This window comes from Leptonychotes weddellii, chromosome 1 (assembly GCF_054177405.1).
Source record: "Leptonychotes weddellii isolate Sample4059 chromosome 1, ASM5417740v2, whole genome shotgun sequence".
NCBI classification, from domain to species: domain Eukaryota; kingdom Metazoa; phylum Chordata; class Mammalia; order Carnivora; family Phocidae; genus Leptonychotes; species Leptonychotes weddellii.
In genome coordinates, this window is record NC_138369.1 from 46,920,014 (window position 1) to 46,938,098 (window position 18,085).

At 48.1% G+C, this 18,085-nt stretch overlaps 1 protein-coding gene and 1 long non-coding RNA gene across 4 annotated transcripts in view; one reads left to right on the forward strand and one right to left on the reverse strand.

Annotated features, from left to right (window-relative positions):
* Positions 1–628: 628 nt before the first annotated feature.
* On the reverse strand, positions 629–3,011 carry LOC145716824 (uncharacterized). Its single transcript, XR_014139736.1, has 2 exons — positions 2,813–3,011; positions 629–888 (listed from the first exon to the last, which is right to left on the reverse strand). It is a non-coding gene; the product is annotated as an uncharacterized LOC145716824 (long non-coding RNA).
* A 101-nt stretch (positions 3,012–3,112) lies between these two features.
* MRPS25 (mitochondrial ribosomal protein S25) overlaps positions 3,113–18,085 on the forward strand; it is a 65,540-nt gene continuing 50,567 nt past the window's right edge. For 2 of the 3 annotated variants that reach the window (XM_081801745.1, XM_081801754.1), the window contains exons 1-3: positions 3,113–3,379; positions 8,224–8,330; positions 14,713–14,800. In XM_081801745.1, coding sequence (XP_081657871.1) covers positions 3,246–3,379; positions 8,224–8,330; positions 14,713–14,800 — 329 coding nt within the window. In that variant the 5' untranslated portion in view covers positions 3,113–3,245. Of the gene's footprint in view, positions 3,380–8,223; positions 8,331–14,712; positions 14,801–15,525; positions 15,887–18,085 lie in introns of those variants that run through there. The other variant, XM_081801739.1, reaches the window with a different exon arrangement.

The following is an 18,085-nucleotide window of genomic DNA, read 5'->3' on the forward strand; positions in this document are numbered from 1 at the left end:
GAAGCAGGCTCTCTGCTGAGCAAGGAGCCCGATGCGGGACTCAATCCTAGGACTCTGGGACCATGACCTGAGCCGAAGGCGGATGCTTAACCGACTGGCTGAGCCACCCAGATGCCCATGGTTAGGGTATTTTTAATGGAGGCTTCATTACATAGGCATGATTGATTAAAATCATTGGCCATTTGTGATTAACTCAACCTCCAGCCCCTTTCCCCTCCCCAGAGGTTAGGGGGCTGGGGCTGAAAATTCCAACTAATCATCTGTGGCAACCAAACGCCCATCCTTAGGGGGTTTCCAAAAGCCCCCTCATTTGCATTAACTGGTGTGGTTAAAAGGGGCTTATTATGATAACAAAAGATGCTCTTTTCATCTTTATCTCTCCAGAGCTAATTCAGGAACAGGGACAAAACCCAGATATTATGACAAAAAATGCTCCCGGGGGCACCTGGCTAGCTCAGTCAGTGGAGGATGTGAGTCTTGATCTCGGGGTTGTGAGTTTCAGCCCACGTTGGGTATAGAGATTACTTAAAAATAAAATCTTAAAGAAATAAAAGATGCTCCTATATTATCATTAGGGAAATTACAAGGGTTTCATGAGTCAGGAAGAAAGACCACAAATATATATATATATATAAAAATTATTTATTTATTATAATATCACAGAATGAGATTAAGAATATTTATTTATTTATTTATTATAATATCAGAGAATGAGATTAAGAATACCAGGGGTGCCTGGGTGGCTCAGTCGGTTAAGCCGCTGCCTTCGGCTCAGGTCATGATCCCTGGGTCCTGGGATCGAGCTCCGCATTGGGCTCCCTGCTCGGCGGAGAGCCTGCTTCTCCCTCTCCCTCTGTCTACCGCTCTGCCTGCTTGTGCTCTCTATCTCTGTTAAAATAAATAAATAAAAATCTTAAAAAAAAAAAAGAAAGAAATACTTGTGAAGGTCATAGCCCAAAGACACAGGCCCACTAAATACTGAGATTTCATCAGATTATAGAATGCTTCCCACCCACCCCCCCCACACACACCTTACCACCACAAAGACACTAGAGGAATTTGAAGCCTCTGGACCTAGAGCTACAGCAAACATTAAACACAACTCAGCTCCTAGCCAGATTAACATAAATCCTCATTCTAGAGGTTCATTTACTTAAGTTCCTATTATCCAATACAGCCAATATTGTTGGGCCTTCAGCAAAAAATTTTAAGCATGCTAAAAGGCAATTAAAAAAAAAAACACAGTTGATGAGACACAGCAAGCATCAGATTTCTATGACACAGATGTTGGAATTATCAGGAAATTTAAAATAACTGATAAATATATTAAAGAGTCTCAAGATAAAAAATAGTATGCAAGAACATATGGGTAATGTAAGTAGAGATAAGAAAACTCTTAGAAATAGTCAACAGGAAATGTTAGCAAATCAAAAACACTAACAAATGAAGAATACCTTTAAAGGGCTCATCAGCCAACTGGACACAACTGCGGAAAGAATCAGTGAGCTTGAAGATAGGTCAATAGAAACTTCCCTAACTGAAATGCTGAGAGAAAAGAATGAAAAACAAACCCAGAACAAAATATCCGAAAACAATGTGACAATTTCAGAAGATGTAATATATGTAACTGGAACACCAGAAGAAAAAAAAGAATGAAGGGAGAAGAAATATTTGAGGTAATGATGGCTGAGAACCTTCCAAAATTAATGACAGATCCTGGAAGCTCAGAGTAGGATCAATATCAAGTAGGATAAATATCAAATGTCTATACATAGGTATATCTTTTTTTTAAGATTATTTGAGAGAGGGGAGGGGAGTGGGAGGATGGGTTAGCCTGGTGATGGGTATTAAAGAGGGCACGTTCTGCATGGAGCACTGGGTGTTACACACAATGAATCATGGAACATTGCATCAAAAACTAATGATGTAATGTATGGTGACTAACATAACATAATAAAATAAAAAAAAAGATTATTTGAGAGAAAGTGTGCTTGGGGGAGGGGCAGAGGAAGAGGGGACTCTCAAGCAGACTCCCTGCTGAGAACCAAGCCCCACTCAGGGTTGAGATATCTGGACCCTGAGATGGTGACCTCAGCGGAAACCAAGAGGCTGAGGCTTAACATTCCCGGCCACCCAGGCGCCCCATCTGTATGTAGGTATATCTTATTCAAACTGCATAAACCAGAGAAAATCTTGAAAGAAGCCAGAAGAAGAAAAAATCTTACAGAAAAGACAAAGAATTATAGCTGACTACTCCTCAGGAACATTCAAGAAAAGTGGAGTAAAATATTTAAAGCATTGAAAGAAAACCCCCATTCACCAAGAATTCTATATCTGGCAAAATTATCCTTCAAAAGTGAAGAAGTATAAACTTTCTTAGATCAGTAAGCATACTTCAGAAATGCATCTCATCCACCTTTCACTTACGAACAAATTGTGGTCCAGAGCTGTGAAGTGGGTGAACCAGGAAGGGGTAGTTTCCAAACTTGCCTTTCCCCCCCCACCCTTTTGCAAATCAGTTTTTATAGTAAATGTTAGAAATTGTGCACTTGGAACACTTCATTTTGAATCCGGAGAAGTTGAGAGAGAAAAACTGACTTATTTGGGCGCCTGGGTGGCTCAGTCGTTGAGCATCTGCCTTCGGCTCAGGTCATGATCCCAGAGTCCTGGGATGGAGCCCCGCATCGGGCTCCCTGCTCAGTGGGGAGCCTGCTTCTCCCTCTCCCACTCCCCCTGCTTGTGTTCCCTCTCTCGCTGTCTCTCTGTCAAATAAGTAAATAAAAATCTTAAAAAAAAAAAGAAAAAGAAAAACTTGAGGTTGAAGAGCAAGTTAGTAGCCCACTTGGCATCTGAACGCAGCTCTTCTTGATTTATTTCCAACTGTAATTCTGTTGTTTGACTGAGTTTGAGTCTATTTAAAAATATTTTCCCTTGCGGGGTGGGGGTGGGGAGAGGCTAATTTACAGAGTGTGAAAAGCATAAGTTCCGGGTGGGTGTTCTAAAGCGAAGGTGTACTAGCGGGATCCCCGCCCCAAACCCTAAGCCAACGCTGGCCGGGACTACAAGTTCCAAGCTGCTCCCCGGCGCGCGCGCGCGCTGCCCGCCGGGAGGCGTCTCCTGTGCGTCTGCGCGGGAAGTGGAAACCAGCGAGGAGGGGAAGCGGTGTGAGGTTCGTCGGGCCAGCAGCGTCGGCTGCTTTGGGTCTGTCCTCGCGGCTAAGCTCGCGGCCCGACCCCTCCGCCGCCATGCCCATGAAGGGCCGCTTCCCGATCCGCCGCACCCTCCAGTACCTGGGCCAGGGAGACGTAGTGTTCAAGGACTCAGTGAAGGTCATGACGGTGAACTACAACACGCACGGGGAGCTGGGCGAGGGCGCCAGGTCAGTCGGAGCCCTTTGAGGCCGCCCCCAGGCCGCGCGGACGTACCCTGCTCGCTGTAATGACGTGCTAGTAACGCTGAGACCTGGAGCTGCTCTGGGTGCTACTTAATCCCGAGGCTGGCCTCCTGAGCTGGGTGCCATTGGCCCCATTTTACAGACGAGGAGACTGAGGACAGCAGGGCCGCGCTGTGCCAGGGGCAGTCGTGACTGAGGTCGGGGAGCGGAGGACAAGGGTCCCCCACCCCTTCCCCTACCTCCCCGCTGGAGGACTAGGCTAACCCGGGGAGGCCGGAGTCTCCTTAACTACCTGTGCCTGGCCGGCGAGCAGTGGGGAGCAGCGGCGCACGTTCTGCTCTGGATGGAGCCAAGCCCAGAGGCCACAGACCCTGTTTAGGTCCCAGCTCTAACAACTGCTGGCTTTGGGCGAGTTGCTCCTTATTGTCCCAAACTGGCATGATACCTATGTCCAGAGCCGCTGTGGGATGTAGTGAAAGAAGTAACAGCTGCTAGCACTTACTGAGCCCTTCTGTGTGCGGCGTGCTTCTGAATGTTTGTCATGCATTGTCTCATTTGATGTTTATAGAAGCCCCATGGTTATCCCTATTCTAGGGATGAAGAAACGCACAGAGATGTTAGTAACTTGCTTGCCCAGGGCACCACGCTGGCTGGTGAGTGGTGGTGAGCCGTAGCTGTGAACGTGCTTCTCCGCTGCAGGACTTGTCCCTCTCATAATTGATTATGTCAGCTGTGTAGCCCCAGGCTCCATACCCCCACCGCCACCCCCCACCCCCACCCCCACCTTAAACTCCTTGGGGTGGCTTTTCAGCATGGAGCAGAGTGAGAGCTCCTTAAATGGAAGCTTAGAAAAGAAGTGTTTGAATTGAACCTTGAGGCAGCAGCAGTGCTTTGGGCTTTTCAGGTATTAAGTATAAATTTACTGATTGCCTACTGAATGCTTGGCCCCATGCTGTGAGCTGGGGATTCAACAGTGCCTAAGAAGAAGTCTTGTCCTTCAGAAGCTTTGGGACTGGGTGTATGGGGTGGATCAAAATGGGCTGGGGAAGTGCTCCCAGTAGGGTATGGTCCCCCACTGGTGAGGGGCTTTTGCTGCACAGCTGTTCAGGATAGCCAGAAGCTACCTCCTAGCTATTTGTTGTCCACAGGTGAAGCCAAAAACTTGTAGCTGCTTGCATGGGAACAGGTGGGCTGATGGCTTCTGGAAGACCTGGGTCTAGGGGTGAATGGGCACCCGGATACTCCTTCATAACTCACTGTGCATCCCATCCGTCCACGCTAGGAATCAGCAGAGGTGGGGCAGTACCAGAAAGGAGGGAAGCAGTCTGGATGGGCCCGCTCAGATTGGGAAAATGTGCCCTGTCACCCAGGGGCCATTCACTGCTTGGCTACGGCTTAGCCATGTGGGCCCACGGAGAATTTCTGACTTGTCAAGAAGCCAGAAATTCAGATTTTTATATAAATCTCTGGTTTTTTAAATGATCAGTCTATCAGAATAGACCTGCAGGCCTTATACTTGCAGTTCAAGTATTTTAATACCCTGTAGGTAAATAAGAGCCAAACAGCCATTCTGTGCTTCATTGTTCCGAATGGTAAGAGCCTGTGTATGCCCTTGTGGATTTCGTGCCCTTGGGTTTGAGTCTACTGGACTTGCCCTTTCCAGCCCCACCGGCCTTTGCTTGTTCATATACCCTTAGCATTTCAGCTGTCCCTCCCTGGATCACCTCCATTCCAAGTACACCAGTATACTTCCCCAGGCCAGCCATAGTCTCGGGTGTCTGCTGGGTGTGTGGGGAGCTGCCTTAGTGTCTGAGGGCTAAGTCCCTGCTCACCTTTGCCAGATGTTCTTGCCTTTCAGGTGCAATAAAAAAATAACAGCTGCTAGCATTTTTTGAGTTCTCTGTCCATCCTGAGCCTCAGGATCTAGGTGAATTTGGTAATTTGATGGTGACAGAAGAGTGGCTGAGGTCCAGCTGCACACAGCCCTCTTCTTTCATTTACTGGTTGCGTGACCTAGGGCAGTTTACTTTTCTGACCTGTTTGCTTAGTTACAAAACCCCACCTTGCAGGGTCATTGTGAGGATTCAAGTATTAAAATGCCTAAGGTGTCTGGCATGTACAGCAGGTGCTCAACTAAAGGTTACCTACCATTATCAACTTTGTTCTCAGGTTTCACAAACCGTTTACATCTTCCTGTCGGGGGGCACCTGGGTGGCTCATTTGGTTAAGTGTCTGACTCTTGATTTTGGCTCAGGTCATGAGATGGAGGCCTACGTCGGGCTTCATGCTCAGCAGGGAGTCTCCCCGAGATTCTCTCTCCCTCTACCCCTCCCCACTGTGTGCTTTCTCTCTCTCTCTCTCAAATAAATAAATAAATCTTTTAAAAACAAAAAAACAACACAAACAAATTCCTGTTGAGTTTTTGCCCTAGTAGTTCTAGGTGTGAGCAATTCCTGCATGGATATGCCCTGGTTTCTTTGTACGATGTTGAGATCCTCTGCTGTGGGGTGGTAATTGAGCAGAGACGTCATAAGCCCAGGAAGGTAAATTCAGCTTTGGAGCTTCGAGCCTTGTGTGCTGTCGTGATGCAACAAGGCATATAGTAGGACCTTACCTCCACTGCCTCCCCTAGAGGCAACAACTTCTACAACTCTAACCATTTCATTAGCGTTTCCCTTGCATAGTTAAATACCATACTTGGAGAGCTGTTTCTTCCTTTTCTAGGTTTAGGCTTTATCTGTTGTCTTGCCACTATGGAAGATGAGAATTTAGCTCTTTCCCCACTATTGCCATTCCCCAACCCAACACATGCATATTACTCAGCTCTTCATCCTCCCAGGATAGTCATTTCAGAGCTTTGGCTAGAAGAATATTCAATGTTTAAATTAATACGACTGTGAACACTGTACACAGTTGGACCAATTAGAGTACTATGATTATTTTTTCCTTTTTGTTTTTGCAAAGCTTTTTGTTTTCCCTGGAGTTAATAATTGTCCTTGCTTTTGCTTTGTTTTGCTTGCAGATTCTGCCCCGGTTATGGAAGTCTCCCCAAGTAAATGGTCACACAGTCGCCTTCTGTTGATTCTATCAATTCATCTTAAAAACGGTTTACAAGCTCCACTATGGACTGGTTGTCCTGCATTGCCAGCATCTTGGTATAAACACTGAGGCACAGAGCAGTAACTTGTCCTGGCTCAGACAGCTGAGAAGTGGTAAAGCTGGGTGACTGTGTTACTGTCCCATGTATCACTCGCACCTGTCTGTCATCTGATGTGGGGCAGGGTCGCAGGAGGAAGGAGAGGGCACATTTAAATTAGGATCATTTGGGGAGCCTTTAATTAAGGGACTATTTACAGAGGTATGGGCAAGGATGGGGAAAAGAAACCATAAGGGACCGTGCAGGACCTCAGGTCTAGGCTTGCAGAAGTGATGGGGAGAGGGCTGCCTGACAGGAGCCTGGGACTCAGCCAGGAGATGAGTCAGGGAAAGAATACTTTGACTCTGCCCTCTCCTTTCAGTCTTGCCAGCACTCATTGTTGGCCAAACCCAACATGAAGTCAGAGGTCAAGGAAGCCCACCTCATAGCCCATGTAGGTTAGCACTTTAGGATGGAGAGCAGGTGGAGAGGGATCCAGACATGTAGCTGTGTCCTAATTAGTCCTCTCTCGAAGGACGTTTGTTGTTTCTGTTCCTTTGCTGTAACAAATAATGTCTTTGCAGTCAGGTGTAAAAATGTCTAAAAGCAGTGAAATCACTGTCAAGATCTATGCTTTCTATATTTTGCTAGTTCCAAATTGACCTCCAAAGAGGTTAAACCAATTCTTAAGGAAGTGTATCCTGATTTCTGTAACTTCTTTTTGTTGTTTTTTTTTAATCTTTAGCAATCTAACAGGTGGAAAAGAATCCTATTTTAACTTACATGACTATTGGGAAGGTATTGAGAATCTCTTCATAAGATGATAGGCTCTTTGGGTTTCTGCCTGTTTGTGGCTTTTGTGGCTGAACTGTAAAACATTTTTTTTTAAGATTTTATTTATTTATTTATTTGAGAGAAAGAGAGTGTGTGCGTTTGGGTGAGTGCATGGGGGCAGAGGGGAAGGGAGAGAATCCCAAGCAGACTCTGTGCTGAGCGTGGAGCCCGATGTGGGGCTCGATCCCATGACCCTGAGATCATGATGTGAGCCGAAATCAAGAGTTGGACAGTTAACCGACTGAGCCACCCAGGCGCCCCTGGATTGTAAATCTTAATGATGTGTAAAACTTTACCAAAGGAATTAGCCTTTTTGTTTTATGTTTTACAAACATTTTTCTTCTGATTTGGCAAATGTTGATTTTGTTTCTGGTAAATTTTGCCATATAAAAGTTATAAGGTGGTCTATTTATCTGTGTTTTAAACCTAAGTTTAAAGGTATTCTCCATGTTTGCTTTCATTTATTTTAAAATTATGGTACAATTTACATGAAGTATACAGCTTGATGAGCTTCTGCTTAGGAATGAATACATCTGTCTAACCAGCACCCAAGATCTGGGACATTTCATAGTTTTATGTTTACATTTATTCTTCTGCTCAGTGAGTTTTAGGTTAGTGTGCAGTGTGAGGTAGGGGTACAGATGTCTTTTCCCTCAAATGACAAGCCACAAGTCCTGACACCCACTGTTCAGAGAATATACTAATAAATTCCTGACGGCTGCTTTTCTCAGCCTTTTTGTGGGGCAGGGTCCCCTGAGAATTGGATGAAAGTTCTGGACTATCTCCTTCAAAAAATAAACAGGTGCACAGCATTTCAAATTAACTCTGTTTCACAGGTTTAATTTCTTCCCTTTTGCAGGAAGTTTGTGTTTTTCAACATACCTCAGATCCAGTACAAAAATCCTTGGGTACAGATTATGATGTTTAAGAACATGACGCCGTCCCCCTTCCTGCGGTTCTATTTGGGTGAGTGTGGCCTCTGCCAAGGCCGGGAGGGTCTTTCTTCCCATCCCTTCCTCCCACCATAGTGCTTGGGGGATCTGAGCTATGAGCTTTTGTAAACGTCCCTTACTTCCATCACTGGCCTTGTTTTTTTTTTTCTTTTTTTAAAGATTTTATTTATTTATCTGACAGAGAGACACAGTGAGAGAGGGAACACAAGCAGGGGAGTGGGAGAGGGAGAAGCAGGCTTTCCGCTGAGCAGAGAGCCTGATGTGGGGCTCGATCCCAGGACCCTGAGATCATGACCTGAGCTGAAGGCAGACGCTTAACGACTGAGCCACCCAGGCGCCCCTCATCACTGGCTTTGGACCGTGGCACACAGTGGCCACTGAGGTCTGGACTCTTCCCCTGTTTCTCCAGCCCCATCTCCTGTTGCCCCCACATCTTTCTACGTGCCTCACAGCGTACAGCTGGTTTTTCCAAATTCCCTTGCCACACCTCGCTTTGCTGCCTTTCCTCATGCTGGTCCCTCTGCCGGAAATCCCGTGCTGCTTTGCTTATTGATTTATTTTTAAAATCTTTCTGAGATTCCACTTGGGCACCACTTCTTCCAGGAAGCCCTCCCTGCACCCTTACGTTGTCCCTTCCCGGTCTCCCCCAGCTGCCTGCTCAGTGCTGGCCATGTCCTCTTGAGCAGTGTGTGTATCTTTGTGTGTCCTTTCCGGGCCACACACTTCCACGATGCTGTCTTTTCCCACGAGGCACAGAATGAATGTCTGTTCGGTTCTATTGGGCTCAGTGCCTGGAAGTCAGACCAGATGTTTGGCTCCGCTCTCTACTCAGTCATTCCAACCCTGAGCGAGTCGTGTTCCCATTGCTTTGTTTCTCAGGTGAAGGTCCAGCATGTGCCTTACATGGTTGTAAGAACCACATGAAGTGTAGTTTGGGAGATGCTTCAGGAAGCAGAATGATGCTGATCTTAAATCCATTCGGCAAATACGTGTGGCGTGGCCGCTGGGCCCAGGCACAGTGCCTGGGGTGTCAGGGAGCTGTGGGGACAAAGGTCTCTGCCCTCGTAGGGATGATAGCGTAGCAGGAGGAGACCGAAAGGACAAGAAGCTTAGCCAGACAGGATCCCAGAGCACAAGTGCTATGAAAGAAGCCTAGAGCGAGGTCAGGTGGGTGAAGAGAATGGTGATGTGGTAGCAGTTTTGTGGATGAATTTTGTTTGCATTTTAAACAGTTAATTTCATTGAGGTATAATTTACCCGTAATGAAACACACGGGTCTTCTGTGCGTAAATTGATCAGTTCTGACAATTGCTACGTAGCTGTGTTCCCGCTCTGCAAGGGATGATACGGAGCATCTCTGACTAGAAAGTCCCCAGGTGCGGCTTTCCAGGGGATTCCGCCTGAATTCCCCCTTCCACCAGGGGCGGCCGCCGCTCGGACTTCTCCGTAGATCACTTTTGTTTTGGAACGTCCTAGGGGTGGTTGCACGGTGTGTGTTCTGCTGGGTCTGGCTTTTACACATCATGTTTTTGAGACTCATCTGTTACATCTGTCCGTAGTGGATTCATTTTTAGTGCCAAGTGTCCCACTGTGGGAATATATCGGTTTATTCATCCATTCCCCTGTTGATGACATGGGGTTTTTTGTTAAGTGCCGAGGCAGAGTTAGAAGATTTATTGGTGATAAGGGGAGGGGGAGGCAGGGAAAGCCCTCGGATGGCAGAGCAGGTGGGACATCTCTGGAGGGAAGTCTGGTGGGAGGCGCCTCGGATGGCGGTGCAGGCCCGAGCCGGTCTGGGCCACCCAGCAGGGACTCCCGAAATGGCCAGGTCCCAGACCGTGGCGCTGTGGGCCGGCTGCTCCCCCGGAGGGCCTCCGGGGCTGTCGAGGGCCGTTTCTAGTTTTGGCTCCTCGGAGCTTGCGCGCCTCCGCACCTTCCAAAGGTTGGAACAAGTTGTCCTGTGGACCTGGGCATGCGCCTCGGGGTGGGGTTGCTGGGCCCTAGGATCGGTATGTAATGTTCTTAGGCGCTGCTGAACCGCTTTCTCGAACCAGCGCCCGTCTCGCCTGCAGTCAGCAGGGCGTGGGAGCCCTGGCGGCTCCCCATCCTCACCCACTGTTAGCGGCGTGTTCCCTGTGGCTGCATAACAAGTTAGCGCAGACTTGGTGGCTTACAACACACATTTCTTACATTTCTGTAGAAGCCGAAGTGGACAGAAATCAAGGGGTGTCAGCAGAGCCTTCCTTTCTGGAGGCTCGGGGGCAAATTCTTTCACGGGGCTTTTCCAGCTCCTAGGGGCCACCCCCATTCTTTGGCTTGCGGCCCCTTCCTCCATCTTCAAGGACAGCAACATGGCCTATCTGGCTGGTCTTCCATGGTCATGTGCCCCTTGGACCACTGCCCGGATAGGTTCTCTGATGTTAAGGGCCGTGTGAGTCATTTAGGCTGTGACCCGGGAGAATGGGCCCAACTTCAGGCCTTAACTTGACTCATATCTGCACAGCCCCTTTTGCCACTAAGGTGACCTCTTCACACATTCTGGGGGAGTAGGACAGGGACATGTTTTGGGGTCATTCTCTTTACCACGTTAAATTTCTTTTTTTTAAAGAGCGCAAGCGGGGTCAGGGTGGGGGACAGACGGAGAGGGAGAGAGAATCTTAAGCAGGCTCTGTGCCCAGCATGGACCCTGACATAGGGCTCAATCTTAGGACGCCGAGATCATGACCTGAGCCGAAACCAAGAGTAGGACGCTTAACTGACTGAGCCAACCTGGTGCCCCATAAATATTTAAAATTTTAGTCTTTCAGGGTTCATCAAAGGTTGTTTTTTTTTTTTTTTTAAGATTTTATTGATTTATTTGACAGCGAGAGAGGCAACACAAGCAGGGGGAGTGGGAGAGGGAGAAGCAGGCTTCCCGCTGAGCAGGGAGCCCGATGTGGGGCTCGATCCCAGGACCCCGGGATCATGACCTGAGCTGAAGGCAGATGCTTAATGACTGAGCCACCCAAGCACCCCTCATCAAAGTTTTAATTTGCGTTTTCCCAGTATCTTTTCATGTGCTTATTGGCCGTTCACAGATTTCTTTCATAAAGAGTCTATTTTGAATCTTTTGTCCATTAAAAAAAAAAAAAACTAGGTTGTTCGTTTTCTCACTGAATTCTCTCTCTTCTGGGTGAGGTTGTTTGGTTGGGTAGGTGCATTGTGACTCTTTTCTCTCAGCTTTGGCTTTCTTTTCGTGATGGGGTCTTTGGGAGAGCACAAGTTTCATCTGGAAGAACTCCGGCTTGTCAGTTGTTTTCTTTTATGGTTTGTGCTTTCTGTGTCTGTCCAGGAGTCTCCGTCTACCCCAGGGTGGCAAAGATTTTCTCCTCTGTGTCCTTTGGAAGTTTTATCATTGTAGGTTTCATATTTGGGTCTTTGCTAGAGGCTGAGTTCTTTGTGGATTAAGTGTGCTGGGGACTGAGGCTTGTTTTTGGTTTTAGGTTTGGGATACTCAGGTGTTTCAGCACCACGTGGTGAATGACCCATCCTTTCCCTAATTTAGTTTCCTTGGCGTTTTTATCAAAACTCAGTCGACTCTGAATGGATAAGCAAAACTTGATATAGCTCCATTCAGTGGAATATTACTCAGCCATGAAGAGGCACAAAGTACCAACAAATGCTACAACCCAGGTGAACTTGAAAACATAAGCCAAGTGAGAGAAGGCAGACACAAGAAGGCCACAGATAATAGCATTCCGTTTATTTAAATGTCTGGAACGGGCAAGTCCATAGGGACAGAAAGAAACTACAGAATTACACACGTTAAGATGGTTAAAATGGTAACTTTTGTTATGTGTATTTTACCACACAAAAATACCATTTGACTTTATATTTCTGACTTCATCTTCTCACTGATCTGTATGTCCTTAGGCTATACCACACTGTCTTGGTTTGTGGCTTTATAGTAAGTCTTTAGGATCAGGTAGTTTTAAATCTTTTTTTTTTTTTTCCAAAATTACTTTGGCAGTTGTACGTTCTTTGCATTTATATATTAACTTTTTAAAAAAGATCTATTTATTTATTAGAGAGTGCATGCGAGCGGGTGGGAGGGGCAGAGGGAGAGAGAAAATCCCAAGAAGACTCTGCTCTGAGCATGGAGCCCAATGCAGGGCTTGATCTCATGACCCTCAATCATGACCTGAGGTAAAATCAAGAATCTGGATGCTTAACTGGCTGTGGCATCTAGGCGTCCTGCCAAATCTGCTTATCAGTTTCTAGATAAAAGCTTGCTGGGATTTTTTTTATTTTTTATTTTTTTATTTTTAGTAGGCTCCATGCCCAGTGTGGGGTTTGAACTCATGACCCTGTAATCGAGGGTCACATGCTCTCCTGATTGAGCCAGCCAGGCTCCCCGCTTGCTGGGATTTTGATTGGAGTTACATTATAGATCATTTTGAGGAGAAATAGGCATTTTAACAATGTGGAGTATGTTTTGTGACTACTGTGAAAAGTATTTAAAAAAACAATTCATTTCCCAGTTGTTTGGTTGCAACTTTATAGAAGCCCAGTTGATTTTTGTGTGTGGGCCTCGTGTCTTGCCACCTTGCTTATTATTTCTAGTAGGTTTTATTTTCTAAATTCCTTAGGATTTTCAATATACACAATTATTCTATCTGCAAATGCAGTTTTAACTTCCTTTCCAATCTTTTTCTTTCTTTCCTTTCTCTGTGTATTCACTGGCTAAAGTGGCACTTCTACCAGCCATGTAGGAAAGTTCAGTTATTCTGCATTCTCCCTGGCACTTGCGTTACCCATTTAAACAATTTTGAGCCACTCCAATATCGCCCTGTGGTTTTAATTTGCATTTTAATGACTAATGATGGATGAATAGTATCTTTTTATGTGCTAATTATTAACTGTTATTAATTTTTGTTAAATGTTTATTTTGTATTTTTAGTTGGATAGTCTTAAGGAGTTGTGAGAGTTCTTTATGTAGTCGGGATAGAAATCCTTTATCAGGTGTATGCGTTATGAATATTTTCTCCCAGACTCTGGCTTTTAGTATCTTTTTTTTTAAGTTTATTTTTAAGTCATCTCTACACTCAATGTGGGGCCCAAACTCACGACCTCGAGATCAAGAGTCGCACGTTCCACTGACTGAGCCAGCCACACGCCCCAGCTTTTAGTATCTTTTGAAACATAAGTTTTGAACTTTGATGAATTTTAATTTATCAAATTACTTCCTTAATGGACCATGTTTTTGATGTCATACCTAAAAATCTTTGCCTAGAAGGCTATGAAGACTTCCTTTGTTCTCTTCTAGAAGTTTTTTTTTTTTTAAAGATTTTATTTATTTATTTGAGAGAGTACAAGCTGGGGAGAGAGACAGAAGGAGAGGGAGAAGCAGACTCCCCACTGAGCAGGGAGCCCAATGTGGGGCTTGATCCCAGGACTCTGGGATCATGACCTGAGCTGAAGGCAGACACTTAACCGACTGAGCCACCCAGGCACCCCTCTTCTAGAAGTTTAATAGAGGCTTTAACTCATACATTTAGGTCTCTGATCCAATTTCAGGTTTTTTTTCCTTTTTTTTTTTAATGCTGTGCACTAAAGGTATAAATTCATTCATTACCTTGTTGAATTGCGTTGGCATCTTTGCTGACAGTTGGCCAAAAATATGAGTTTATTTCTGGACTCAGTTCTGTTCCATTGCTCTGTAGTATGTTCTTACGCTAATACCACACTGTCTTGGTTACTGTAGCTTATAGTAAATTTGAAATTGGAACATGAACATCCTCCCATTTTCTTGTTTTTCAAAATTATTTTGGCTACTTTGGGTCCTTTGCATGAATCTGAGACTCGACTTACCAGTTTCTACAAAAACACCTGCTAGGATTTTGATAGAGATTGCACTGAATCCATGGCCTAGTTTGGGGAGAATTGTCATCTTAAGGATATTGACGATTCTATCCATGACATGGAAATGGAAAATTGCTTTCCATTAAAATAGTATGCTTTATGGGGTGCCTGGGTGGCTCAGTCGGTGAAGCGTCTGCCTTCAGCTCAGGTTATGATCTCAGGGTCCTGGGATCGAGCCTCGTGTTGGGCTCCCTGCTCAGCGGGAGTCTGCTTCTCCCTCTCCCTCTGCCCCTCCCTGCTTGTGTGTGTGCTTTCTCTCAAATAAATAAATAAAAGTAAGTAAATAGTATGCTTTTGTACATACCTCAGTTTTGCTCATGTTTAAAGAAATACGGAAAAAAGAAGGGTATCATTATGGGTTATGTAGACAAACATATTTATCTTATTGTTAAAATGCTTCACCACTAAAAGCAAACTGGTCACCGTGACTTGAGGCTGAGGAGCGTGCTGCCCAATCCTTAGCACTTTTTGTCCCCTTTGCTTCCCATTTCCAGATTCTGGGGAGCAGGTCCTCGTGGATGTGGAGACCAAGAGCAATAAGGAGATCATGGAGCACATCAGGAAAATCCTAGGGAAGAACAAGTGAGTTGCTGGGCCTGACCTGGAGGGGAGCAAATGTCTCAGCACGGAGGGAGGGAGAAAAGGAGCGCCAGGAGGGTGCGCACCAGCCGGAGCTCATGGGCTGCAGAGGCCGTCCGGTGGGGCCTTGCGGCTCCCCAGATCCCCAGCTGTGGGGCTGTAAGTCACCGAGCCTGTGTGAGCTCTCCCTCCCTCCGCTGGGAGGTGGGGTCGGAGACCGCCCTGCCTCCTCGGCTCCACGGGAAGCTGAGGTGCTGTGGAAACACTTGCCTGGGCGGTTGCAGCCACCTGTCCGTAAGAATCTCTCCTTAGAGCTGGTGGGTGTCTAACCCCGGTATGTGTTGGGGATTCGTCCTTTCTCTTTACGTGGATGGAAAGAGGAAGGGGAAGGAAGCCAAGAAAGTGCGTCTTGGAGGAAGCGCACAGAGGCCTTTGCAGGCCCCTCCCCCTGGCCTTGTGCTGCCTCAGAGCTGGGGCTGCCCCTGGGCCGGAGGGAGGCTGACCGCTGCTGTGTGGGCCTGTGTGGGCCTGCGTGGGCCGGGTGACCTGGGAGGCCTGTGGGGGAGGGCCGGCAGACTTTGGGGTCGGGGTCGGGGAGCAGGCTGAGAGGCACGGGAGAGCCAGGTCTCCCTGGCCGCTGGTGGGGTGCACTTGGCCAAGAAGTCCCACGCTGCCTAGAGGCTCAGAGCGCTGTTCCCACACCTGTTGCTCTCTGTGCTCTTCGGCAGGGAAACCCTGGAGGAGGAGGAGCAGGAGAAAAAGCAGCTATCTCACCCAGCCCACTTTGGGCCCCGAAAGTACTGCCTGCGGGAGTGTATCTGCGAGGTGGAAGGGCAGGTGCCCTGCCCGGGCCTGGTGCCCTTACCCAAGGAGCTGACAGGGAAGTACAAAGCAATGCTGAAGGCCAGCACCCAGGACTGAGGCCCCAGGCCACACCCAGGGAAGCCCCTGGTTCTGTCCCTGGCGGGACTCTGAAAGATCTCTTTGCCGTGAGAGGGTCCCCTTTTGCACACCTGTGTGAAAGGACGTGGCAGGGTCGGGGGAGTATCTCCGCTCTATCAGGTCAATAAAATGTGTCCTGGTCCCCGGCATGGTGATGTGTGTCTGGTCCGGTGGGCACGGGAGAAAGGCCCGCGTGGGGCTGGGGAAGGTCTGAGGCCACAGCCTGCTGACATCCCTGGGTCGGTCCTGCCGCCCTTTCCTCGTCTCTCTTGGCTTCGATTCTTCTTCCAGGCCCTGCTCTGGAGAGGTAGGAGCTGCTGGGGTTGGATCTGGTAGGATCTGGCTGGAGCTGGGTGGTTGGCAACGTGGAAGTCCCCCTCCGCTCAGGCTCTTCGGGCTTCTTCAGAACTCCCAGGGCAAGCCTTGTGTCAGCGCTCCCCTTTCAACTGCTGAAGCCAACCCACTCTCCTCCCGGAGGCCTGGCTGCCGGCGGTGCAGGAGGCCCCGAGACGGGCACAGACCAGCCCCCCTCCGGTGTGCGCCCTCTGCCAGCCGCCTCCCCGGCCCCAGGGCCCGGTCACAGGTTTGCAGACCAGGACGGGGGACAGGCAGAGGGGCGGGCTGGCTGAGACTTCAGGGCCCTGCTCGGAGGGCTGGTATTGGAGGCTGCCCTCTTGCTCATTCAGGCCTTACTTTGTAAGGTTTGGAAGAGGGGGTGAGGGCTTACGGAGGGCCCGCCTAGTTCTTCCCTCACAGGACATGGATCCTGCGGTTACTTGCCGCTTTCAGCCCTCAGGCAACACCAGAGCCCTCAAGGGTTGGCTGCCTTACGGTTTAGCTGGTCAGAAGTGAGGGACCAGCTGGCCCGGGGAGCCGTGGAGGCGGACATGGAGACTGCCCTGCGGGAAGCAGCTGCCCAATGGGGCTGAAAGGAGCAGGGGGAGGTCAGGAGGTAGACTGCCATGGGAAAGGATGTGGAACCAGAAGGTTTTATATAAATGCTGGGGGTCAGCCCATTACATTGGGAGGGGTTTGGCTTCTTTTACATTTGATGCTCAGGTTGTGGTTTTCTGTGATTTTGCATCTGACTGGTGTTCACGGGTCATGGCTGGTGCGTGCGTGCGTGCGGGGGATGGCTGCAGGCTCACCAGGGTTGTGTGTCTAATCGCAAGTCCGCACCACAGGGCACCCTGCCCCCTTTTACAATTTTGGAGGGTGAGCAGAGAAATCTGTCCTCCATTCTTTTTTTTTTTTTTAAAGATTTCATTTATTTGACAGAGCACAAGCAGAGGGAGAGAGAGGGAGAAGCAGGCTCCCCACTGAGCAAGGAGCCCGATATGGGACTCGATCCCAGGACCCTGGGATCATGACCTGGGCCGAAGGCAGCCGCTCAACCGACTGAGCCACCCAGGCGTCCCATCTGTCCTCCATTCTAATCCTCTGTCTGGTTTCTAATAACCGCTCCCAGGTGACCGCAGCCGTGGTTTTCCCACCAGCCGCTGGGGCTTTTCAGAAAGAGTCTGTTCCCTTTGGTCTGTGTGCATAGCAAGTGAGCCAGCGTTTGGGAAGTACCCCTTCCATCCATAGCCCAATGGGGGGCCCCAGAAAGGTTGCTGACCTGGATAGCGAGCCCTCTTTGGAGAGAAGCATCTAGTGCCTGATGGGACAGTGCCGCCCCTCTCTTTACAGAGACTTGAAATAAGCACCACTAGGGGGCACGGTTCTCTCTTTAAACCTTTGTCTTCTATTTCCGCCGCGGTTTAGTAATGATAAGATGGGTTTAAAATTTACGGAAACGGGAGGGAAAAATCGCTATGAGGAGTTATGTTTTTTTCTTTGCACAAACGATGCATGGTTTTAGACCTTGTTCTCCTGAAGTGACTGATTTCATTTTGAGTACGACCTGGCAGGGCCATTTAAAGCTGTCTGGTTGCTGGGGGATTCTGCCAGGAATCTGACTTTGCACCTCAGAATCCTCACCAGTAAAATGAGAAGTCACGTGACATACCGAGCAAGTGCTTTCCAACTTCTACAGCTGGAAGACCACGCTTTTATTCTGGATAGTCGTTACCCTTACAGGAAGCACATGCTGGTTTTTGCAGCCTGGCTCTGGCGCATCCATGCCGACAGCCTGTGGGGTCCGGCAGCCCACGGGTGCTCTGCTCCGGAACCAGCTGCCTGGCTTTTTGACCTCCACACTGAGGAACGGCCCCAGTGGAAAAGGCCATACCTTTCCCACTAAAGGCGTTTACAAGGCCAGTGGGCCAGCACGTGGACTCTGGCTGAGACTAAGGGGAGGTGAAAGCTGTAGGGCTCTGACCACAGGCTGCTTCCTCACCACCTGCT